At 41.1% G+C, this 25,535-nt stretch overlaps 1 protein-coding gene across 1 annotated transcript in view; it reads right to left on the bottom strand.

The window, feature by feature from the left end:
• LOC107093204 (unconventional myosin-IXa-like) overlaps positions 1-25,535 on the bottom strand; it is a 182,769-nt gene that overhangs the window by 10,100 nt on the left and 147,134 nt on the right. The window contains exons 15-40 of the mRNA XM_015388090.1: positions 24,476-24,595; positions 23,657-23,732; positions 23,420-23,563; positions 23,305-23,344; positions 23,090-23,212; positions 22,894-22,974; positions 22,687-22,797; positions 22,479-22,601; positions 22,253-22,402; positions 21,787-22,091; positions 18,972-20,060; positions 17,654-17,744; positions 17,304-17,510; positions 14,388-14,479; positions 14,187-14,290; positions 13,873-14,093; positions 13,474-13,590; positions 11,084-11,272; positions 10,895-10,942; positions 10,267-10,378; positions 9,793-9,854; positions 7,366-7,558; positions 5,962-6,090; positions 3,616-3,721; positions 3,379-3,510; positions 1,326-1,449 (exon numbers count right to left, since the gene is read on the bottom strand). Coding sequence (XP_015243576.1) covers positions 1,326-1,449; positions 3,379-3,510; positions 3,616-3,721; positions 5,962-6,090; positions 7,366-7,558; positions 9,793-9,854; positions 10,267-10,378; positions 10,895-10,942; positions 11,084-11,272; positions 13,474-13,590; positions 13,873-14,093; positions 14,187-14,290; positions 14,388-14,479; positions 17,304-17,510; positions 17,654-17,744; positions 18,972-20,060; positions 21,787-22,091; positions 22,253-22,402; positions 22,479-22,601; positions 22,687-22,797; positions 22,894-22,974; positions 23,090-23,212; positions 23,305-23,344; positions 23,420-23,563; positions 23,657-23,732; positions 24,476-24,595 — 4,289 coding nt within the window. The remainder of the gene's footprint in view (positions 1-1,325; positions 1,450-3,378; positions 3,511-3,615; positions 3,722-5,961; positions 6,091-7,365; positions 7,559-9,792; positions 9,855-10,266; positions 10,379-10,894; positions 10,943-11,083; positions 11,273-13,473; positions 13,591-13,872; positions 14,094-14,186; positions 14,291-14,387; positions 14,480-17,303; positions 17,511-17,653; positions 17,745-18,971; positions 20,061-21,786; positions 22,092-22,252; positions 22,403-22,478; positions 22,602-22,686; positions 22,798-22,893; positions 22,975-23,089; positions 23,213-23,304; positions 23,345-23,419; positions 23,564-23,656; positions 23,733-24,475; positions 24,596-25,535) is intronic.

The following is a 25,535-nucleotide window of genomic DNA, read 5'->3' on the forward strand; positions in this document are numbered from 1 at the left end:
AAATCTCCCATTTCTCCCTAAAGTGTTAGAAACTATTTTAATCCTGCGGCATTTAATTTAAAGATTGGTGGATAGATGATCTGGAGGAATATTACACTGCGCTGTCACAGGCACTTAAATTAAACGTCATTACATCTAAAAGATTTACTGATCAGAAACTAACATTGATTTATGAGTAAAGTTTTCAGAATCCTTTCATTTCTGACAGTTTTTGCATCAAAACCAGAACATTTATATAAGAAAGAAGTGAAAAACCAAAGTTTTATTTTTCTCGCAGTACAAATAAAACCCCTTTTTTGTAACTTTTTTTAGCTGAAACTACAACTGGGAGTCTTTTGGGGTGAGACTCAGCCAGATGTTACCATTCCCAGCTGGCTCAGAGCTCGTCTGCCTGGCTGTGTGTTTCCTGGACGGGGCCGCCTTTTACAATTGCCTTTTGTATCTATGCTTCTTTTTCTATGTCTGTATCTGTCTCCTTGAACCCCAGTCGTCCTCAGCAGATGGCCGCTCACACTGAGCCTGGTCCTGCTGGAGGTTTCTTCCTGTTTAAAGGGAGTTTTTCCTCTCCACTGTCGCTACAAGCATGCTTAGTGTGAGGGATTGCTGAAGAGTCAATGAGTCGATGCAATCAGCTGGTTTTCCTTTGATAGAAAACTGACTGTATGATCTGGTTGAACTGTAAAGTGCCTTGAGATGACGTGTTGTGAATTGGATCTATATAAATAAACTGAATGAATGAAATTGATTGTAGGATTCCTAAAGGTTTGCTGATTTCTCTGCTCAGGTTCAGTCAAACCCATTTTTTAAAGGTGTCCAGTGTCTCGGTCCTAATGAAGCACAGCCTCCCTACATCAGAACGCTCTCACTATCTTTGCCAAGCTGTCATGTTCAGGAGGTTCACAGGGAGACTTCTTTCTTTTTTCAGATGCTCTGTCAGCTCGTTTTAATCTGCTTCAATCATCTCCATAACTTCCTCCCTGACTCGTTGCCGTGTTTCCTTGGTTTACAAAATGCCGTATGTTCACAACTGTTTCAGTTTTTCTTGCCAAAAACTTTGAGAAGTAGCAATCTATTTGAATCCATTTAACTTTTTTTTTATATTATGTGCTGACTAAATGAAAAGGTTCAGAGGGAAGTTTTATTCAGAACCTCTTTTAAATAATCCTGACTTAGAATTGGTATGATTGGTCCATATGTTAAAAAGGTTCTAGTGATAAAAGTGAAACCTCTGCTTGTTTGTGTGAAAATGTAAATGGACTCCGAGCAGAACGCCATGCCAGCTGCTCCACAGCAGCTACAGGCGTGAAACCTCGGGGCCGTCTTACCAGGGACCTCCTGATGTGGGTCAGTCTGCTCTTTGCTTTGCTCTCTGCAAACTCCAGAGTGTTGATGTCCTTCAGACGAGCTTTGTACTTGCTCATCTGTTCGTTGATGATCAGCTCCACGCACCTGCAGGCAGAAGACAAAAGCAAAATCGTCAAAATCTCCATGGGGTCCAAACTGGGGCAATGGTTTTTCATGGCGGCCCGGAAAAAAGAATTAAGCAAAAAAAAAGCCAAAAGTTTACATTTGATGTATTGAGTCGAAGAAGCAAAGAGTAGCTTGCAGTTCTGACTTGAAAGAAGTGGGACGTTCATGTAATTTAGGTCAATTCAGATTATTATTGTCTTTCTGGTTTGAAACTGTTAATTTTACTTTACTGAAAAAAAACTCCCTTCTTGTAGAAAAAAAATAAAAAAATCAACTGAAGTAATGAGTTTGAAGTAAATATCAGCTTCAATTCGAAAGTGATGCTTTAGCGGAACGTCTTGATATAATTATAAATAAAATAAGGGGTGGGGGGGGGGGGGCATCCCCCTTCTTAAATGACCATTCCCCCATACCATCCTTTTTGACATTTTATTACTGAATATGTCAATTTCTACAATATATTAACATTAATGGCAATGATATTGTGCTCTCAACATTTGGCTGGTTGTGCGTTTCCTAGTAGCCTGACCAGATTACGGTGGCCCAGAGGGCACATGCCATTTCATTTTAGACCTCAGTGGCGCAACCAGCGAAGCAGGTGACGGTGTTCTGAACAGCATCACAGCTAAGCGGGAAAGACAACGTGATTTGAGGGACTTGATTTTTAAGAAGGCTAAAACTAACGCTTCAGGTAAGTCAAGACTCTGAAGAAATGACCTTTTATAAGCTCACCATTGTGTCACCAAATATGTAGAAGTTCTAAGCTCTGGACGTAGCATGCAGAACTAGGTAAAATAATATGAAGCCCAAACATGTTTCTGTCTTTAAAGTTGTCATGACACATGAGAATTAGTCTAGAGCGTACAGGCATTGCTGAACATTCAAAATCTGCATTTTGGTTGTGAATGAAATGAATCTGTAGCCCGCTGCTGTTTTGCTTGGTGACAGCCAGAATCTGCAAGATGCTGATGAGTGAAGTGGAGCTGTGCTGGAAACCGGAGGAGATAATCGAAGGTTTGAAAAATGCATTTTAATTAAGCAATTTAAGATACGGGTTAAGATTATTATCTTGAAAGAACAACCAAATATGATGCTAATGTAAAGTAATTTTGATTTTCTGATAAACAGTCTATTTTATAAAATAAAAACTCTAAATGAATATTTGAAAGGTGAGTAAACTTATTAGATTTTTTATAGGATTGTTTATTTTTCAGGGTAATTTGGATGTATTTGAATCTGTAAGCAGTTTTTATTCAGATTTTGAAAATTATGTCAGCTGTTTCAATTTAATTAATTGAATTTGAATAAAAATATACTTGACTTGAAAGGATTCAGATATTCCTCTGCAATGTTTTGTGAGGTTTTGTTCCAAATCATAATAGATTCATTGCCCGCAGATTTTCCAAAGTAAAATAAAAGAAGTGTCCTACCATGACTATGAAGCTGAAACCAGTGGGAAATTAGTCCCCAACTCTGTAGGGGCACTGATAGCTATGCTAACTATGTAGCTATGCTAACCATGTAGCTATGTAGCCATGCTAACTATGTAGCTATGTAGCTATGCTGACTATGTAGATATAAGGCTTCTATGGTCAATGAATGAAATATTGAGTTTTAAAAAAATTGCTAAAGTTTTTGGAATAAACCATCATTGTATTATTTCAATAAACTTTGATGACCTATATTAAATAATGATGAGCATTTTTAATCAATTAAAAATTATAACAATAAAAAAGACATGGTTGCAAGACACCAATCAGTTAGGGGGCCTTTTCAGACGTATAGCATCATCATAAATTTATTTCTTATTAACTTTTGGGTGCGTCTCTGAATGAACTTTCATCCCAAAGGAAGCAGATTCACTTCCTGTCTTTCAGATTTCAAATATGGAGGCAGAGGGAAACATACGCGGTGGTTTTGCTGATGTCTTGGACGCTCTGCAGCGGGTCGATGGTGTCGGGACAACGGAGGATGCAGGGAGCGAAGACGATTGCGAGTGCGTTGGCGGACATCCTGTTGGTTTCCTCCTGTAGGGCAATCCTGCAACGCAACACAGAGCAGCAGAATTATTTTAATCCTAACCTTCATCAGACGTGACACAGACATTCCTTCAGGAACCGTCTGACTGCCATGAAGCTCACCCACCTGACCAGGTGGAAGATCAGACGCTCCAACGTGCTAAGGTGCGTCCTGCTGAGCTGGTCGATCACAGAGTAAACGCCTCGGATCATCTCCCGCTTGTCCGGTTGGCCTGAAAACAGCAGATCAAAAACTTTGCTTTTCATGTCCAAAATTACGCTTTCCTTCCTTTAAATTTCCAGAAGTCTTAATAAACATTTAGTTTCAAAAATCTCTAGTTATGGCTGGATCATTTAGATTAGGTCTGTGACCTGCGGCTCCAAAGCAGGAAGTGGAGCTTTAGACCCCCGACTATGGCTCTAAATGGTAACTAAACATGATCTTAGGAACCAACTAATAACCGATATCAGTCTAAGAAGATTTTGTTGATCTTTAAAGGCACATCGGGTAACTTTTGGCCACTAGGGGCAATAGAACTGTAACTTTCAGGTCTGGTGCCCCTTGTAGCTTTTGTTTGTAGCCTGCTAGCTTTCTCTGCCTGTATTTTGGACAAAACACCTATGAGCCTATAGGCCTATTCAAAATACAATAAAAATAAATAAGTAAATAGATTGAGATTCAATACTATATGTATATCATCATATACACTTCAGTGCACACAACCAGGGTCTGTAACACACAGGCATCATCAGTTCTCAGGTGAATATATCAGCTATAAATTAAACTTCACAATAACACTATAAAAAACATACATTTGGTCAGCTGGCATGAACCTGAGTCACTGTGTTTATGTTATACGTGAATATATTAGCTCCAAATTCCATTTACCAGAAGGAAATAATTAATTATTATACTATTCAAATTTTATTTAATAGTTCTTAATTTCCTTAATTTAATAGTTCATTACACAAAGAAATTTGAACCCAAAATGCTTTTCTGTGCCATATTTGCTCCTCCTTCTGTGATTAGACTATGTCATTTTACTAGTCTGCTGCCATGAGCAGGATACCATGCTCTAGCTTGCTTGACATTGCCATGACAACATAACTTCCATGAAGTTGTGTTGATGAGGCCTCACAATAATTAAATAAAAATCCAAATACACGTAATAGTCAAATAAGAAAAAAGTAATTTCCAAAAATATTCATAAGAAATTTATAAATTGTGCGAAGTGTTTTTAATACTTTAAATCTCCCTCTCACCACTAGAGGGTGCTGCAGAGACCCCCACTTCCCGCGGCCATGGGTTACATCACCAACGAAGGTGTATCTTCTCCCAACTTACAGAGTCAGTATTTCAAGAGGGGAGCCCAGCTTGTAGCATTGTTAGTGTAAAAGTGCTGCATATTAGCCTGAGGAATCATTTAAAAGAACTCATATGCATCAACTCTTCAGGTCACAAAGCGGTGTGCCTTTAAAATCTCAGAATTCAATTTTTACAACTGAATTACATGAAAAGTATAGTGGAGGATGGTCTTTTTCCGGGTGGATCATCAAAATAAGTGGTCCTCCTAAAGTAAGCTTGTATGACCAATGCAAACATCAACTTTTAAACAGAGCGTGCACGGGGAGACCTGGGCTCTAACATGCGTTTAATAGGCGTTACCTCTGGGGAGCAGGTACAGGTTTGTGTATGTGCATTTTTTGTTTTATAATGGAGGGCAAGTTGTTGTTTTTTTTATTGTGAAAATCCTCCACTATCCCTTTAAGAGAACCAGAGATATGCTTTTAGATACATTTTTTTTTTATTAATTTTGAAATTATGTTTATTTTTCATCAAATAAAATCGTGTAGAAGAAAATCTCTGCTTCATCTCTATGAAACTTTTCATGTTTTTCCTTATTTTAAAAGGTCAAAATAAAAAAAAAACCCTGACAGTTGTTTGAAAATAGCATCAGCTTTTCCTACAGCAGATATAAAAAGTGAAAAGTTGTGTGTTATCATTATTGAGAACTGTGACATCAGATGAAGGAGTTCACCCTGCAACTGAAGGGTTGTCGGTTCAAGTGTCGTATTGTCCTTGATAGGACACTTCACCTGCATTGCCTAATGATGGCGGTCAGAAGGCCCGGTGGCACCTCTGTCAGTGAGCCCCAGGGCAGCTGTGCCTACTGTGCAGCTTGCCACCATCAGAGTGTGGGTGAATGGGTGAATGTATTGTAAAGCGCTTTGTTCAAGCCTTGAATAGTGCTTTAGAACTACAGGACATTTACAGTTTACCATATTAAAAGGTTGTGTATTTAATGTGCCTCTAAACCACTTTGGATTATAATCGACTCTGGAGTTTTAAGGTCGTAGATCTTTGTAAAGTGGCATCAAATCTGAAAGGATGAGTATTTTACTAGATTATCAGGGCCTTAAAAACATATTTATCAATACTTTCATCAAACCAACAGCTTTAAGCAGGGCTTACCCATTGCTCTGAGGAACTCCTCGTAGAGTTCAAAGGTCATGAGCGGGCTGGGCAGGTCCCTCAGCCACTGTTTGAGTACGCTGGCGATGACATGGATGTTGTAGTCGTCCAGAACCACGCTGCTCACATCTGCAGCCAAAAGAAGTTTGGATGAATGAACTCCAGAGCCAGCAATGAGCAGCGGCACAGCTGGGAAACATCTGTCTCAGATCTGGGCCTCCGAAAGGTTTTCAACTAGAAGGCTGGAACTCCTTTTTATGTTAAGCCCCCGTCACAAAATGACCATTTAACCAGCTTATACCTGATGTACAAAACATGCTGGTTTACTTTGGAGAAGTTATGGTTCAGTTTTGTATGAGTTATGAGCATGCTGACGCACGCTGACACACATCGGGTAATGAGTAGCTCAAAAGTGCTCGATGTATGCCAGCGTACGTACGCCATACATAGGCCAAGTTAGAGGTAAGTCATCCGATCGTCGACATACGTTAATTATAAATTACTCATCAGTCGTGGCATCACGCTTGTGCATAACTTCTGTGTAACTTATCAAGAACTTCTCTCCAACGCATATCAGCGTATTTGACGTGTTCTAGACGAGCGCTGAACGCGTTTCTAACTTCCAGCTACTGTCTAATGGCGTTTTAGTATAAAGGGGCTCACAGGAAGAAACCATCAGTACTCCTCCAGACTTCATTCCCATCACAGGGTGAGTGAGAGAGCTATGGGTCCTCCCTGCGTTAATGCCCACGGCCCCCAACTGGAACCTGCTGCAACTGCAAACCTTCTTTATCTTTTTTCTTTTTATTCTTCTTATTTGGTGGGCGGTAACCAGCAGCTAGATTAATACTGCAATCAATATCTTTATGCAGTCCAGGCACCTCTGGGAGCATCGCTGCCCCCCTCAGGACACTGGCTTGTGAAATTTGATGGGCATTACCCTGCCGTGCATTATGCATTAGTGAGACTGTCGTTAGACATACGTTCTGGACTCATTATAAATATTCTATGTGTATGCCCAAAACAGAAAAATACTTGGAAAGTTGGGTCTATGACAGTGTTTTAGGTAATTCTAGGATGCCAGGCATATGCTGGCCAAACTGTCAAAGTGTGACAGTGGCTTTAAATAAACAGAGAAATTAGTCGACTGATCTCAAAATTCAATTCAATAATATTTCATTTTCATATTTTATTTTTTGAATGCCTCCATTTTATTCTATTCTATGAGTAGAAAAAATGAATTGTGTTATTTACATTTCTCAAAAAAAAAAATCAACGTTAGCAGGTTGGAGCTTTAGAAACACACTAACAGTCCTATTCCTCTGAATATCATGTAAGCAGACAGCACTGTTAGGGCTTCATTAATTATAAATATTCAATCTTAGAATGAGGGGCGTGTCTCACCCGTGTCCAGGCCCTGTCGCAGCTCTTTGATCTTATTGGTAGAGCCCGACTTCCTGTAGATTCCCTCCGTGTAGAGGCCGTGCATCTCAATGTAGTTGATGAGTTTCTCCACCAGCTGGGGAACGGCGCGCTCCTCGCTAGTCAGACGGGACAACTCCAGCCCAAACTGACGGGACGACAGCTCGGGGTCGTACTTCAACACAGAGACAGAGAGTATGAGAACCAAGGCTGGAGCGTTCCTCGTGTTTACAGCCACCATGATGAGCCTCATGCTGCCAAGCTTTTAGAATTAGAATTCAACTTTATTGTCATTGCACTGTCACGAGTACAAAGCAATGAAATGTGGTTTGCATCTATCCAGAAGTGCTATACAGGATATAAATACTATTACAGGTGTATGTACAAGCAAAAAGTAATAGTTAGGGACTGTAAAAAGTTGTGTATAAATATAAATATGAATATGGGAGCTACATGAACAGATAATACAGATTATACAGGAATGTTAGGAAAAGGATTATGTATGTATTAGTGGGTGTCTAATACAAGATAAATAATGGCAGATAAGATTTACAGATTATATACAGACTGTATAGAAATTGTGTGTGAGTGTAAGGACAGTCCATATGTTATCATTGTATGGAGGGAATACAGTCCTTATAGTTGTGTCAGGAGGCGTTCAGGAGCGTGACAAATGTGGGAAAGAAGCTGTTCAGGTGCCTGGTGATTCTGGTCCGTAGACGTCTGTAACGCTTACAGATTTTCGTTACACATACCGAAAAAAAATAACGAGATAAATTTCAGATTTCATTAAAACCAAAAACCTGAATGTGTTTTCATTCATTTTAAACTATTTAATTGAGAAATGTGTAAATTACATCCATCAAGGTGAAATCTCAGCTCAGTATAAATGCAGCTTGAAAGGTTTCAGAGGTCTGTAACACCAGCATCACGGAAACGGAGGAACAAAGCAGGCAGGTCAGGATTTAAGATGCAAAGATGTTTAAAGGAGGGAAAGATCAAAAAATGTTTTAATGTTATAAAGCGTATCAGGGTGAGCAGCGGTCACCCCCACGGTGCAAATCTGGGAAATATGGATGAAAACAAAGCCTCTGGAAAAAAAAAGGGCTGTTTTCTCAGATATATTTTTCAATTTGTTTTTTTTTTTGTACCGATTTTTTAAGTTAAAATATTATGTAGTATTACGAATTGCATTCTTTGAAATTGTGTTTGACATTTTTTTCCACTTCAAGGCCAAAACAAAAGCTCCCTCTTATTGTAACAGTATAGACAAAAACTATTAATGCAAAGACCAAAGAATGCTCTTTCCTCCCTCCACCCTCTGTAGAGGGTGGAGGGAGGAAAGAGCATTCTTTGCATTTCATGTCTCAAATACCACTATAATCGAAACGTTTTTTTTGCCCTTGTTCATACATTAATTGAGTTAATTGAATAATATTTTATTATTCATACATGAATTAAAACTAAATAACTATACAGTAGCAACCATTCAAAATGGCCCCTCCCTGTGCGACTCCCAGCAGTATCCCCTCCAACTTCCAGCCACTGGAGTGACCTCTCTTCTTCTCCAGGGCGTGCATATGTTTTTACTCTGACTCCACCCTTTCACTGAATTACAGGCTCTGACCAGGAGATGGCGCTTCTCTTTAAATATTAATGTCCGCAAATCACGACAGAAGGAATAATTTAGTACAAATATTGATGTTTTAAAAGGAATCTTAGGGGACCAGCCAAGGACCCAGCAAGGAAAGTGGGGAAATTTTCAATGGCTGCTACTCTACTGTAAAAACGTCTTGTTATTATATTATGACAGCCCTGCACCCACGCAAAAAGGCCAGTCTGGGATTCCCGGTACGCCCGATGGTATCCTGCTCTGTTTACGTCCATCAGGCAGAGAAATTAAAGTGCAGTTCCCCCTGAGCAGAGCGTCAGTAAGGTAAAACACAGAGACGAAAGAGAAAATCTACATTCCTGCAGAACAACTGCCCTGAGCAAACAATAGCAGCTACAATGAAGGGAGTTTGGATCAAAGCATTGAATGCCTGAATTAATATAAACTCTTAGATCAATTTAAGACAAAAAAGTCGATGTTCACAGACACTAACCATCCATTATGACCGAAGTTGAATTCTTTGGATGTTTAAATGCCTTACAGACAATAACGGTTCTGAACGCAAACCAAACTCTTCATGTTTCACAATTGCAAAACATCTTGCTACTTCTGCTGAGCCGTTCGTTTTGCAGTTTTCTTTGTAAATATTGACTTCTGAAATCAGGAGTGACTCCTCTGGGTGTTAAATACTCCGAAGGAAGAAAAAGATCCATCTTTTAATTTGCCTCTGTGGATTTAGAACATCTAATAGATCCGCTGCATTCCCCAAACCAGAAAACCAAATGGACCCAACCCACCTTCTTACTGCACTTGGTGGTCATCCTGGAGCAGCACTTCCTGTGGCAGGCGTAGCGGCACACTGCAGACAAAAGCAAACAAAGCCATCAAAAAGCCATCAGACTCCCTTTCCTGAGCCAACAACTTCCATCCAGTGTAAGGATCAGAGACTAGTGTCAGCTCAGCTGTCTGCATCGTGGCAAAGATCGCTCTGTAACCAGATAGAAGATGGATTTCTGAAGGAGGAGGGAGCGTAATCAAATTTAGCCGACTTTCAGACCGGCATATGGAAAGGGTTTTAGTGGGACAGAGTGGGAGCTAAGACTGTGATGCAGTTAGCCTGAAGCTACATGTAGTGATGTTATATTCTGGGATCTACATGAATGATCTTAATAACATGTTATTCTTCTCTTTATACACTCTTTTTTCCCCTTAGAACAAGTTAATCATATTCATCTTCTGAATGCTTGTTTTTGGGTGTGTCCTTTGCTTACATTTGCAAACGCAGGCCCGGTCCATCATCCAGATGAGGGAGGAGCAGTACTCGCAGTAGGTGGGGATGCTGTACTGAGTGGACTTAAAGATGTGGCCATTATGTTCCTCCACCTGCAGGGGGCAGCAGACCAACTAGTCAGAAAACTGTAGCGCCATGGCAGTATGTTCATACGCATTCATTACAATGGAACAAAACACAGTTTTTAATTTGATACCACAGCAACACAAAGCGATGCAAGATTCTGAAGTGGAAGGAAAGTTTAGAGTGTTCTGATTTTTTACTGTTAAATTTCTGAATATAGTACCGCCTGCATTTAGCCTCATTTAGGAGAAAATGGTCAGTAAAATTGAACACAATTTTTTTTCAGATTTCTTGCATATTTTAAACTTAAATTAGCTCCGGGCTTTGACTAGGCCATTCTAATGCTGTGATTAGTGTAGCTCTGGCTGTAAATGTTAGGAAGGTGAGCCTCCATCTCAGGCCTCAGTCTTTTGCTCACTGGTTGAACCTCTCTGGAGTGTAACTGGCGAGACTGGTTTGTATTTTATTCCTTGTAGAATTCAAACCTAAACTTTCCTTCCACTTCTAAATTTTAGCCATCCTCTACAGAGTATATTTAAACTCACAATGTCAGTTTCCTTCTTCCTCGACTTCTTGCGCTCACGTTTTAGAGTCTGACAGGAGAAAGAAACATGGGTTACCTCCTGCATTCAAACTTTAAAGACAGCATTTCCACTCTGAGTGGACATTTTTAAGTGTCATCAACTAAAATTCCAAAACTGCTTAAACAGATCAGTTTTGGTTGTGTTTCATACCCTGCCAATGGTCCCCTCCGTCGGTTTGTACTCGGTCATAAATTCATCCAGGAAGACCTTGAAGGTGTTGACCCACACCTTCACAGGCGACTCGCTCCAGTCCCTCTGCTCCAGACGCATGGTCTTCTCCAGGATGTGCTCGAACAGTGCATATAGATCCTTGTAGCGGATGCTCCGCCCATCATCCATCTGATGGGGTTCAAATAAGATACCATAGAGCTTTACAGCTGGAATACAGCAGCTGGAAAACAGCCCTTCCAGGTCAAACGCCAGCCGAATGGCAGCCATCTTGCAGCCACTGGAGTGGCTGCAAGATGGCTCCATCCTTTCACTGAATTACAGGGTCTGACCAGGAGGTAACGCTTCTCTGTACATCTTAATGCCCACAAATTGTGACAGAAAGAATATTTTAGTACAAAGATTGATGTTTAAAAAGGAATCTTAGGGGACCAGAAAAGGACAAGCCAAGGGCCCATCAAGGAAAGGGTGAAGTTTATACAGTGATTGGACATCAGTGTTGTGTGTTGTCTCTTTGGCAGATTGACAGTTTAACCCGCCAATCACAAAAGCATTTGGTGTGTGGGTGTTTCACACCCTGATGACCAGCATCAGTTCATGCTGCTTCTCTGCTCTCTTGTTTCCTCTCCTCCTGTAGTTTCCTTCTCCTCTCCTTTGGACCATTTCTGTGGCTCATGTAAACTTTTGTCACTTTGAGGGAGGAACCAACACTACTAGAAATGTAAATAACCCAGAGTTCATTAAAACCTCACTGTCATCAATATAAACAGATGTTAGCTTGGCACATGATTCAAATGTAATATTATTTTAGAGCTTATTGCTGCTGCTGTCAAACACATTCATGATGGTGTTAAACTGAGTTATTCAATGATGACATCATTTAATCACATCATCTTTAAGAGAACAGCTCTTAGCCTGAAGATGCTTTGCTAACGTTGATCGTAGGTGTTTCTATCCGATCCATCCCGGAAGCACGATCCGTACCATCAGCTCCTTTGCGCATGTGCAACTAGATATACATCCGGGTTTCCATAAATAATGTAATTATGGTATTAAAAGTACTAATTTCAATCCATCACTCACTAAAGAATGCTTAGACACATCTTTATAAATGGTTTATGACTTTTCTGAGAGAATTTGGATACGTTATACATTTTCTCCATTTAACTGCTTATGTGACGCCATCATGGGACTTTCTCAGAGACGACCAGCAAAATATGATTAAACCATGTTTATCTGCATTTTAGTTGTTTCTTTCTTTAGATTATGCACTATATAACATACAGGTAACACAAAAGAAAACCATAAAACTCAAAAAGATGGTTTGAGAGGTGGTTGGTGGAGAGGTGGTTTGAGAGGGGCGTGAAGGAAGCCATCTATGTTAAGGAAGAAAAAACAACTTTAAACAGAGGGGGTGGACTCAGATTCCAGCTTTCAAAAACCTACAATGCAGCGATTGATTTGATTCCCTTCCTGCTATCATTCCCCTTACAGGGGAACAGAAGACCTCGCCTGTTCACTTCCTTTCAGAGACATAGACAGGTATGGGGCATTGCAGGCTAACAAAGAAACCAAACGACCCCCATTCCAAAGGGGTGGACCCATTTGTTTGTTTCAATTAACATGTTTCCTAAACCAAAACAAGGCTTTGTTGATGAACTATATAAAACCTGGAACTCAACACTATTCCTGACATTTTGATTTGAAAAAGCTTCCTGGATGGAAAAGAAACGTCTTCAAACTTGGAAACAAAGTCCAGTGGATTGTTTTGTTAAACTTTTTTGCAATCAAAAAGACTAGATTTATGTTTAAATTGAAAGCCAAAAAAGGCATCTTCCAGAAGTAGAGTTGGATATCATATAGATTGGGCACGGACGCGTGATAAAACAGAAAGGATTTAAATGCATTTATTTTCTCAGAAAATACACTATAAACCTTTTAGCACATTATATATTTAGTACGCTTGCCATTTTGGGGAAGGAAAAAATGTAATTTAGGTCTTTTTTTACAAAATAAAATCGATCCTTGATGTATATCAGGTTGTGCAAATGAGCTGATGGTGCGTATCGTGCATATCGGATCTGGTAGTGACCGTCGGAACTAGGAAGAAATCAGCACCATCAAGAGGCGGGATTTCCTGAATAGTAGCCAATCACAGGCAGTTTATTTTCTCAGATTGGGTCCACCTTCAAAGTGACAGAGGTTGACATGAGTCACAGAAGCAGGTCCACAGGAGAGGAGGAGTATGGACTGACCATGTATGGTTTTAAATCAGCAGGTTCCAAATGGACATGGACAGTAAATTAAAAGCATGTTTTACATTAAACTTGACTTTTGGAAGAAGCCTGTTTTCATAGGTGGTGAGGACTTACAGCGAGGGCTGTGGAGTACGAGTTAAAGATGTTGATCCTGAACTCCTTCAGAGCTTTCTTGAAGACAACATCTACCATGGTGTCCTTTGTACCGTCTTCTGAGTCCAAGTCAGCGATCTGTGGAAACAAACTTCTTTTGAGTTGTGAAAATCTAGGAATGGGGACTATGGCTGCTCTGGTGATATCAACTCATTTAAATAACATTTAAAAACTCTGGTATGAACTACTGGAGTTCTGTTTTTTTAACTCAGAGCTGATGAAACATTTTTTCTGTTTTGACTGAGTGTGTAGAATCCCACAAAGTGCTGATTGGTGCCAGGCTGGTTGGGTTTTTAAAGTGAGGCTGAGCGCATCACCCCGCCCCGCTCTGTGAAGCATTTAGGGAAAACATTTAATGACCTTCTTCATGAGAAATTCATTCATGCTGCGGTAGTCGTGGGCAGAGGTGAGGATGTGCAGCGAGTCGTTCTGCCACTGGGCGGGTTCCAAAGTGATGCTGCTGATCTTTAAGCTTCGCCGTCGTTTCATCTTTGGAGACGGCTCCTTGTTCTCCTTGGTGTCTCGCATTTCTCGAGAAGGAACCACTTCCAAGTCGGGGCTTCGTGGAGGAGACGTGCTTCCTAGAAGATGAAGGAAAAAACAGGCCATAGTGTACCATAACTAAAGTTTATTTACTATGCATATATGTATAAATAATTGATTATTTCTATTACCTGGCATCTCACCAGCTTCACTCCTGCTGGTCTGTTTCTCCCTTGACAGTTTTTTCTCGCCGTGTTTGGTCTTGCTCCAGAAACGCATCTTACCCCTCATCCTGCTGAACTCAAACATCCACAACAAAACAGGAGAAAGCAGTGATGAACCATGATTTTACTGCACAGGAAATAATAAAAACAACATGCTAAAGATCTTACCTGCCATCCTGACTGGAGGATTTCCTGAGGGTGTCCACTTTGCCCAGATCCCCTGATGACATGGTCTTATGGATCTTCTTCTCTTTGTGAGACTGCAGGGCAGAAAGGAGGTCAGAAAACTTTCCCTGAGTCAGTTCAATCTGGGAGGTGATAAACAGTATGGAGGGAATTTTCTTCCAATTTTGCTACAAAAAAATAAAATGCACAAATGTATGTTTGAAACGGTTCAGAAAGTAACTATTTTTTCTTAGGTTTTGTTTTTTTAAATAATTCCAATCTTTTTACAGTAGTAGCAATTCAAAAGTCAGTACTGGCCATTCCCAGCCGAATGCCAGCCCACTCCCCTGCAACTCCCAGCAAAAAACCCTCCATAAACCCAACATATTTTCTGATTCTGCCTCCACCCTTTCACTGGATTACAGAGTCTGACCAGGAGATGATGTTTCTCTTTAGATCTTAATGTCCACAAATCATGATAGAAGAGAATTTTAGTACAAAGATTGATGTTTAAAAAGGAATTGTAGGTGACCAGTCAAGGAAAGTGGGGACATTTTAATTGGCTACTACTGTATATTGTTATACATTTTTGTATTTTTTAAACATTATCTTTAAAAATGTTTTTTTCAGAGTTTTGTTTTTAATTTAGTTTTTTTCTAATTTATTTTTATGAATTACAATCTTTTTAAATGGTGTTTTACAGATCAGAATCTCAAACGCTTGCTGTTCACCAATAAAACCAGTGGTTACCGTGGTTACAGAGACCAATAGAAACATGTTCCCACTCCTCCCTCAGTGTAAAGAAGTAAAAAAGAGAACATGATCTTGAAAACCCAATTCACTAAGACTTGATAATAAGATTTCAAAAAAACTAAATCTGAAAAAAAAAAATCCCTGTAATCGTTTTTGAATATCCTTTGAAATGAAATATATATATATATATATATATATATATGAATTGAGAAAACAGTAGCTATTCTCAAAATGTTTTTTTAGTAAGAAGTTTTTCTTATTTTTATTTCTGTAATACATTTTCTTTTAACTTCCATTCATTTGTTTGCAGCAGTAATGGAACAAAATTCACTCCATAATTTTATAGATCCTCCCCAGGACAATGTCTTTGGTCACATTTCTGCCATAAAGAAAGAGAACATCTTATTTCCAGATGAGAATAAAACCCAACACAAAGCAGTGCATAACCCTTTAATTTCTACAAATGACAAAGGTTTGGTGTGTGCAGTAGTTAGACCCCTGAAATCCTCCCATGTTTTGTCCTGTTAGCTGAGCCTCTGGACATGTTCTCCAGACATCAGAAAGAGAAACTTCTTCCAGTCAATCAACCTTTACATACAGATTACTTTAAGCAATTAAAGTATTTTCTAGGTCCGCAGATCAAAAGAAAATAAAGCATCTTAAAAAAATGCCTGAAAGACTCAATCACTGACAAGAAAACGGGGAAGAACACCTGATAAAATGAGACAGTGGGAAAAGTAAAATACTGAAGATAGTCTGAGAAATTCCTCACATGGGATTAAAGCTAAAAAGATGATTTTTTTTTCTTAAAATGAATCCTAAAAAATGGAGGCCGCCAGTCCAGAAGGACAAAATGTGGCTAACATCGCTCAGTTCCTTTTAGCAAACATAGAGGCTGGACATGGTTGAATGCAGAGAGCTGATCAAAGCAGTAACCACCGTTCAAAAGGCCAATAAAAGGCAAAAAGCATTTAACCTTTGTTGATTTGGAACAACAGCACTGCTGTATCCTGAAAGCTGACCAGATTTCATCGCTCTATTATTCCCTTTTACATGTAAGAAGTGAATCCTCCTCAAGTTTTTACACCATTTGAACCGTTGAGCTGCTTCCGTACAGAAAGGCTTCCTCATATCTGTGTATGGGACTTCTTATGCTCTCTCCATGTTCAGTTCTGCACTGAACGGCGCTAGTCCTGCTTCAAATATTCTTCCTGGTCTGTCAGAGAACAGCCGGATCTATAGAATCAAAAGCATCATTTAGCATCTAGGTGATTCCTGTAGGCATTTGGTCGCAGTGGCTAACGTATACACCACACACCTTTTCCAGAATCTAATTTTCTTTGCAATTCCTAATCATGCACCAATTTTGTGTTGGTCTATCACATCAAATCTGAATATACTTGTGGTTTAAGAAAGAGAAACTGAAGTTGACCGTAAAAAGACATTTACAGTAAATTGCTAACAGCAACAGAACAGGAAGACAAATGTTTGGCTAAAAATGAAGTTAGGAGATGAATTTAAGTGTTTGATGGAAGTTTTAACAGTTCATAGCATGCAGGAGAGGCATGCGGTGCAACATGCGATGCATGCCAGGATATAAGAGGACAAAGCCTTTTACTGCATGACATGACCTTTGTAGCCAGAAAATAATCCAATATTTAGTAGTTTCTAATAATATAATGTCCAACCCTGACAGTTTGAATCCTTCATTTTCATTCAAAAGTGACAGAAAACCATTTTAACGTAATAAAAAGAATATAAAACAAAGACACCTCTAGATAATTTGACTACAGTGGATTTAAATCCCATTGTTGGCAGTAAATCCCTCTTTAGAAAGAACAGGTGAGATGAGGAAGGCGGTGATGTCTGGAGACGACTTAGGATCCGTTATGTGCAAGACCATGCTCTGCAGAAGGCAGGACTTCTTCACCATCACAGGTGACCGGAAACATAACGTGTCAATTAGGTTAGTTCAGAAACACCCGTCTGTGCAGCAGCCGGTGGTGAAAGTGGGATTAGCATTGTTAAAGGAGCTCCGCCCCCTTCGCCGCATGTGCTCAGATCCACCCAAGGAAAAAGAAAAACAGGGTGGTAGAAGGCGGGGGAGCAGAGTGGACAGGAAGCTCGTCTGGAGGTCAAGGGACCCCTGCAGATCTGGTGTTTTACCATCTCAGAGTCACTGTGACAGTCGTGGTCACGGTGGGCTCGTGGGGGAGACAGGGAGGGGGGCAGCGTGCAGGAGTGGGCGGGGACGTAGTATACATCATCGTCGTCGTCCGACTGGGTGGCCCCCTCGGAGTTACAGCGGGTGAGGAAGTCGGAGCGCGTCCGGGACATTCGAGCTTTCTTTTTGGGGCCGGGTGGGCCCACCTGCTACCAGGTAACCACAGACACATCAGCACTCTGAAGCCACGGACGTGTTTGGAGGCAACTCATGCAGCTGGTTACAAAACTTTCAACATGAAAATGAATGTGACCTCCGTGTGTGCATGCAAAAGATACAGCAGGTTTCTCACCTCTCTGTTTCTAGATCCTGCAGATTTAGAGTCGTCTCTGTGCATAGAAAGAGAGAGAGATCTCTCCTGGTTCACCAGGTCCTTATCCGACCTGCAACAGATAGCCAAGTTCACCGTCAACAACCGGAAAAATTGCCTTCCTCCCAAAGTCTACATCTTCTCTATTCATTTCAAGTGTTGCTTTTGAATCTAGCATAGTGCATTCACTTTTCTACTTTTCTAGTGAAATTTGTTTCATTAATGTAGCAAAAAGGTGTTTTGTAATTCATAATGATAAAAATGCAATCCAGAGATGACGTTTCAAAGAACGTCTTAAGCAAAAAAACAAACTGAAAAAAATAGCTGTTTTTTGGGGATTTTAATTTTGAAATTACATTTTTCCAGTTTATTTTATTGATATTTTTATTGGTTTCTAATCATATTTTCCCCAGATTTTCTATCAGATTAAATTATAAAAAATGCACTTTTTATTTGATGAGAGTAAGTTAATAGAATTTGACCTGTTTCATTAAAAAAATTTAAGTTGTCAATCTTAAATCTGAAAAAAAAAAAATACAAAAATATAAAATATATAAAAAAAAAAAAAAAAAAAAAAAAAAAAAAAAGCAAAAAAAGTGTAAATAACATTTGAAATAAATTTGCGAAAAAATGGCGAAAATAAATAAAATGATGATTAAGAAGTCTTTCAAAGCTATATTTCTGGATGCATTTCTTTAAAATTTCAGGTAAAAACATATTATTCGCTAGCAACAAAAATGGAACAAAATTCACTCCGTATTTCTTTGGTTATTTTGAGTTATATTAAAAAAATATATTTTTGTGTTTGTTTTTTTGTGAAAATCAAACACAAAACCAATATCTAAAATCTTAAATAAAAACTGAGGCGGGGGAAATAAAATATTGAAGAGACTTTTGTATTCAGTCGCAGACGGCCGTTTGTTTAGGTCCGGACTTTGACTAGGCCTTTGGAACACATGAATTAACTATAAAACGACTATAACATTCCATCATTGTGCTGCGTTCAGTGTCGGACCACAGAGCTTCAACAGAGACTGAATACAGAAAGAATCATCAAGCTTATTCCATGACTTTTGCTTTCTAACTGTCCTCTGATGCCTTCATGCAACGGCTGGATTTAGACTGACATCAAATGCCTTTCACAGGGAGCTGGCTGTGTTTTTTCATGGGTGTGTGAATAACAGTGCTTCACGCCTGCACATCACATTTTTCTTATCAGTGGTTGCGAAATGACAGGCTGAAGGAAAGGGAGCTGTTTTAGCAGGCAGTGGAAGCAGAGCGGTGCCAAACCTTTACTCACTTGGAGAAGGGCAGCTTGCGTCTGGGCTGAGGAGCCGCAGCTCCGGAGGGTTTCTCCACCATGTTGACAATCACAGTCTGAGCGGAGCTCTTCTTCTGGGCTTTTGGAGGCTTGGTGTCTAGTGTCTGGCTCGGAGCCTCCTGCGCTTGGCGGATGGTCTTCCTTTCCTGTTTTGCTAAGAGAGCAGAGGGAACACTGGACTTTGGTTGGACATCCACCTTTGAGGGACAAAGTTCTGGTTCCTCCGGACCCTCTCTACGCTTTGAGGGCTTTTCCATCCCAACTGCTTCATTGTTTTCCTGTGGGAAGACTTTAGGTTGCTCTTTGTGTGTTGGTCCCTTTAAGTGTTCTGTAGCAGAGGAACAGGAGCCAAACGGCTGAGGAGCTGCCAGCAGCTCGCCTTCCTCCACGGGACTCTCTTTCTGCATACTGATCAGCACCACCACAGGCCTCCTGGAAACCGACTCCTTCCGGTCTTTGAGAGATCTGCTGGGACTTCCCTTAGTGGGTTTATTAACCGGACTCTGGTCAGAAGCGATGTAGAACTTTGCCCTGGGTTCCTCTGACTCGTTTGTGGGTTCCCTCACAGGTTTCTCATTGTGGTTTGAATCTCTGAGAATTTGGGTCTGTTGGTGAGTCTGTTTAGAGACGGGTCCACCAGAACCTTCCGTCTCCATCTCATCCAGGCTGAGCATCTCGAAGCTGCCTTGACTAGCCGGCGATCCCTGAGGTAAAACTTGATCATGGTGGTCCTCCCTCTGAGGGATGTCAGAGACCACATCCTCTGACAGAGAACCCCCCATGCAGGTGGTTCGGACTTTAAGGAGCTCCAGAGAGAACTGAGCCTGCTCCAGCTCTCTCATACGCCTGCTCTCTCGCTTTGACCGGTTCTTATGGCTCATCTCTTCTACGTTCCTAAATCGCTCAAAGTCCTCCGCTCGTTCCGTCTTGGTTGGATCGGGGTCCTCGGACGAGTCCACACTGACAGAATTGTCCAGTCCAGATGAGACAAAGTCGTCCACAGTCCCAGCGTCCATCTCTGTGTCTGGTCTGTTGAGTGTTTGGCTCTCCTCCTTTAGATGTTTAAACCTGGAGACAATTTTAAATAAAGTGTTAACATCCTAACAGAGCTAAAGAAAAAAAAACTATACTTTTTTTGGCCACAGGGGGGCAACAAAACAACAGGATTCATTCATCCTTTAAAAGAAAATAATCAGAAAGAGAGAAAATAGTGAATTGCAGAAAAACATTGTTATAGGAAAGCTGATATAAACTTATTTTCAGTTTTTGGCAATAAAGCAAACATTTTAGCACCAACTACTTTTTATAAAGCCAAGAACCAGTTCGAATTCATTCTGAATATATGAGCAATACTTTAAAAACGTCCTCTAGGAGGCTGGAGGTTCGGCTTCAGGCAAAATCCTGGCTAATGCTACGTTCACACCTCACACGCTTCGGGCAGCAAAAGCAGCCGGTTTTCTGTCAGGCCAGCATACCCACAGTCAATACGCATGTGCAAGACGCCAGATCTGCGTTTTGTACGAAAAAAATAGACTTTAAACTCCCTTGATGGGTTTGTATCTCCTTAGTCATGTACAAAAAAAACTATTTAAGGTCAGATGGCCATACCCTTCAAAAAACACCAAAAAGTAAGCAAGGAAATATTTTTTTTGTCCATGACTAAAGGGATACACACGTACAAAACTAAAGGGATAAACGGGGATTGACTATGGGTATGCTGGTCTGATCGGGTATGCTTATCTAACAGAACATCGGTTTACATGCAAAGCGCATCAAAAGGTCCTGCAGTGCGTCTCATGAGCTTCTGAGGCGCGCAACGCCCTTCATAAGCAGCAGCTGCTGTAGTTTGAAAAATTTAACTTGTGCTGCTCGATGCGCCACATCAACCAATCAGAGAAGCTGATCTGGGAGCTGGCAGGGAGACAGACACAGCACTGCTGATGCAGAGCGCTATGATCACTCCTCTGAAACAGTTTATCAACGCCTAGATTGACATAAAATGTTGAAACCTGCCAGCAGAATATGTTTGCTTTTATTATGCTATTGCCTGCAGTTTGGATTACGTACATGAAAAACGCTAACATCTACTTCCAGCCGTGAAGAACAGTAGCAGAAAATCTCCAAGAGGCGAGCGGGCCTAAGGCATCTGCAGCTGGGGACTCCCAGTGACAGCGCACCTTTATTATGTGGGGGCAGGTTTTTAATCTTGATGAAATGACTGCACAGACGAGGTTTTCAGGTGAACTTTCTCACTTAAAAACATATTAAAACTACTTTATATCCATTCATCACAGCAAATATAGCAAAGCGGCTCTCTGCCATTGAACACAGGAGCAGCAGAAGCTTGTTTGCGGCTGAAAACGCGTTTGGTGTCAAAGTAGCACAAGTGTTCAACTAATAGTAGCATGGTGGTGGCAGCGTCATGCTGAGGGGATGTTTAGCAATAGTACAAAGTGGGTGAAGGAAAGTCTGAGGAGAACTTCCTCCCAACCTATAAACTTGTTTTTAAATCATGTTAAATCAGTTGGAAACTTTAACAAAAAGCATAACGAAAACAAGCAAACTATTTAAACTCTTCTGTTTTATGATAATAAGCCAGAGTTTTGATGAAAAAAACTCCTCCATCATCGAGGAGGTAAACTAAGCAGTAACACGTTTGGATTTTTAACCCGTAACTTAAAAATTGGACAAAATCCGCAAAAAATACGAACTCCTTTTATATTAAGAAAACAGTTAGAGGTAAGATAATCATAGATTCGATCTAATCCACATCCTCATGCATAACCTCACCCACCTGACTCGGGCCAGATATCCTCGGCTCATGGCCTGGAGCTGCGTTACAGATTGGCGTGCTCTACAGAACCGGTTCTTTTCCCTGACCCGTCTCCACGCCGTCTGAATCATCACAGCCGCCCGCACCCTCCGATGGTGGCAGCAGCTCCTCCAGCGCCGCTGTATGGTGATGGCAGAGGCCCGCCACTGCAGGAACCTCCTGCGCTCCTTGTATCCCCTCCACGCTGCCTGCAGACAAACCGCTGCCGCCTCCTCAACGCTGGAGTCAACCGCAGACTGCCTGAGGAGGCAGGAGCGCCACCAGCGCTGCAGAGAGATAGAGAGAGAGAGGGGTTAAAATGGAGGTGATGGAGAACATATTTCCATCTAGAGGAGAGTATTTCAATCTTCTAAGGGTCTGAATATGATAAATGTAGATCTGGAGGAAACATAGCTGTGGGACAAACCCCCCCACCACATCCAATCACCTGGATGACCTGCGCCGCTCGTCTCATGCTGACAAAGTGTCTTCTCTCCAGGACGGCTCTGAAGCGCCGCTGCAGCATGACAATTCGCCGTAGCACTTCCTGGTGAAGCAGGGTCTGCAGACGCTGGCGCTCCGCCTCCCGCAGGAACACCTAACATTGTAGCGAAAGATGAGCAGTTGAGAAGAAAGGATGGAAGAACATGGTATCTTATCTCCAGGAGACACACCATGGTGTGGCCCACTTGGTAGCCAGCAGGGGGCAGGTGAATCCGTCTGAAGAACTCTCTGATCCCAGACTTGGTGGGGCTTGTTTTCCGAGGAAGCAGCACATGAAAGTGACTCACAAACTCCTGGATGACAGAAACAGAGGATGTTAACGACAGAAAGCGGCTGCTTCCTCTGCGGCGTAAAGCATGCAGGTCCAGAGAGGATCACCTGGAAGGTGTACTTGATGCTGTATCCCGACTGACGGATCCGGACCGTTTCCAGCATTCCCGTGTACCTAAGCTGTCTAAGAACCAGGCTGTCGTTGAAACGTAGCGGCAGCTAAAGGAACAGGGGAAGCAAATGAGTGGGTAGCAAGTAAACAGAAGGACTGTTTTATGAGGACTTCATTAGGATAACAAGAGTTGTAGGAAAAACCTTCTCAGCGTTGGAGCGAATGCACTTAACGAAGTACGGCTCCGACTGATCCAGAGTCTCCATCAGCTTATTGAGGGAAGCCTGGACACAGAACCACAGCTAGGTGAGCTCACATCCATCCACAGCCATACATCCATCCATGTTCTACTTATTTTGTTGTAAAACATCAGTTCTTCCAGCAGAGGGCGTCACCAACCTGGAACTGAGCACTGATGCTGGGTGGTTTCTTCTTCTTGTGCAGATGGAGCAGTGACTTGGTGATGCGGTCGTGGAGCGTCACGCTGCTCAGATAGCGCAGAGACTTCACATCCAACAGGTGCTGCAGAAGAAGCAGGAACCACATCAATCTTCATTTAATGGATCCCTGCTACAGTTTTCTGAACTCATTGTTCTTTCAGGTACATTTCTTACCTTAGGAAGTGTTGGTTTGCTTTTGCAGTTTTTGTTTCTCCTAAATAAGAGATGCAGTGGTTTAAATAGCTGCACAAACTGCTGAATGATGTTTTTATGAGTGTATTTTACTCACAGTAGGATACCCTGAGCTCTCTCCAGGAGTTTGCTGCTGCCCAGGTTTAGGAAGATCCCTTCATCCTCATGGACAGAGTTTCCTGGTGAAGAGACGCGACCCGACCGCAAGCTGCGACCATTACACCCAACGCCGTAGCCATCCCTACACAGGGACATGAAGGAGGAGCACAGTGAAGGATAGTGATAAAGACATCATTTCTGTTCCTGTCATGATCAGATGAGCTTCTGTTCTCACCAGCTGGCCTTCTCATTCAAGGCGTTGGTGCCTTGGAGGTCCGACAAAGGTGTTCGCGGATTCTTCCGTGCAATACCTGGAATTAGAGAAATCAGAGGCTGATGGGCTTTTGGTGTTTAATTGAACAGATTTTTCCAAGGGTCAAACAAACAATTACCGGTACTTGGATTGTATTATTATACATATGAAGCACACAGAATTTTGCACTTATAACCACTAAACATATTTAGTTAAATGTTTATCCATAAGTTAAATCTGAAACTTAGTGGATAGGGAATATGCTTTCCAGCATTGTGTAAACATTTTAGACCCCCGCTGTCATTAAAAACAAGCAGGACCAGCAGTCAGATTCTCTTTAAGGAAAATAGGAAAGCTGATCACTAAAGTTAAGCTTCAGCTCCAGTTTTCCCAGCTTAAGTCCAGTTTTATCGCTCTTGGAATAAAACAACTTTTTCCTCCTTTTTACACTTCAACTTGGACTTGTCTTCGCTGGGAGTTTCACACTCGCTCACCTCCATTGCTTCAGCTTACCAACCAATTGTTTGGAAAACATGACAAGAAATCTTATTTTGAATGTTAGCAGAAAAACATCCCACGGATTTCCCTCATGCTTTTCATGCGAATTACAAAGAGATACAGTCAATTTGAGGGATAAAAAATAGGGAAAACACAATGAGACACCCAGAAAGATCCAGAATATTGAACTGATACTGAGCTGCTGCAGTGCGGACGAACTCAGCTTTTTATGCAGTTTTCATTTCTTTTTCACAACAATACCCAGAATAAAAACATCAAGGAGAGATTTATCATTTAACTTACTGTATTTTTCATCTTTACACCTCTGAAGGATCTCAAGGCTCCTCTGGTGAACCGGGTGATGTATGAAACTGAAGCTGTCAACAGCTTTGACCACAGGGCATGGCCCTGCTGCATCATTCCCTAAAACAGGAACAAAGAAAAGCATAAGATCCAGGCTAAGCTCCGACTGTTTTAGTAGTTTTAGCCTGAGAGCTGTTATACGTAAAACACTCCACATTACATTTGAACCTAACCTGCTTATAATTAACTCACTAAACCTGCCCTATGGGAGCAACCAGGTATGCCCTGACCAAGATCATTAATGGTGATAACGAGGTTTGAATAAACATTATCCAATAATCTGATTAGTAGCCTCAAAGTGCATTAAAATCCCACTAAACTGTACAGATTTACATGGTCTACTTAAGTGCTGCAATTTCTGATTCTCAGGAATGATGCTAACAGTTGCATTAGCAGTTAGTGCAGGAAGGCTTCAACAGGTTCCTCCAACAGAGTTAGCTTGGTTCAGAGATCCGCAAGAATTTTGTTTTACTGTCTAAAACACAGATTACGTTATTATTTGTGTCTAAAAATATACAAGTCCTTCCACATGCAGCCACAGCAGTGCTAGGCTAACATTAGCATGTTTTCTCATTTTTTGATAAGACTTGTTGATAACAGGAATATTTTAAAGCTATGACAATGTATTCCAAAAAAGTTAATAAACAATCCACTGGACTTTGTTTCCAGGTTTGAAGACGTTTCGCTTCCCATCCAGGAAGCCCTTTCAATTCAAATGTCCAGGTTTTATAAAAAAATTTAAAACGGATGAACGGGTCCACCCCTTTGGAATGGGGGTTCGTTTGGCTTCTTTTGTAGCCTGCAATGTCCCATACCCGTCTATGTCTCTGAAAGGGGAATTGCTGGCCTGGCTGAACAGGTGAGGTCTTCTGTTCCCCTGTAAAGGAGTGGGGTTTGCGATAAGTGTTGCACTGATACCGATAAAGGTATCGGGCAGGGACCCCTTCCAGCACTAAAATGGTGGTATCGGTATCGGACAGTACCAACAAATAGGGCACTG

This window comes from Cyprinodon variegatus, unplaced genomic scaffold (assembly GCF_000732505.1).
Source record: "Cyprinodon variegatus isolate N-32 unplaced genomic scaffold, C_variegatus-1.0 Scaffold413, whole genome shotgun sequence".
NCBI lineage: Eukaryota > Metazoa > Chordata > Actinopteri > Cyprinodontiformes > Cyprinodontidae > Cyprinodon > Cyprinodon variegatus.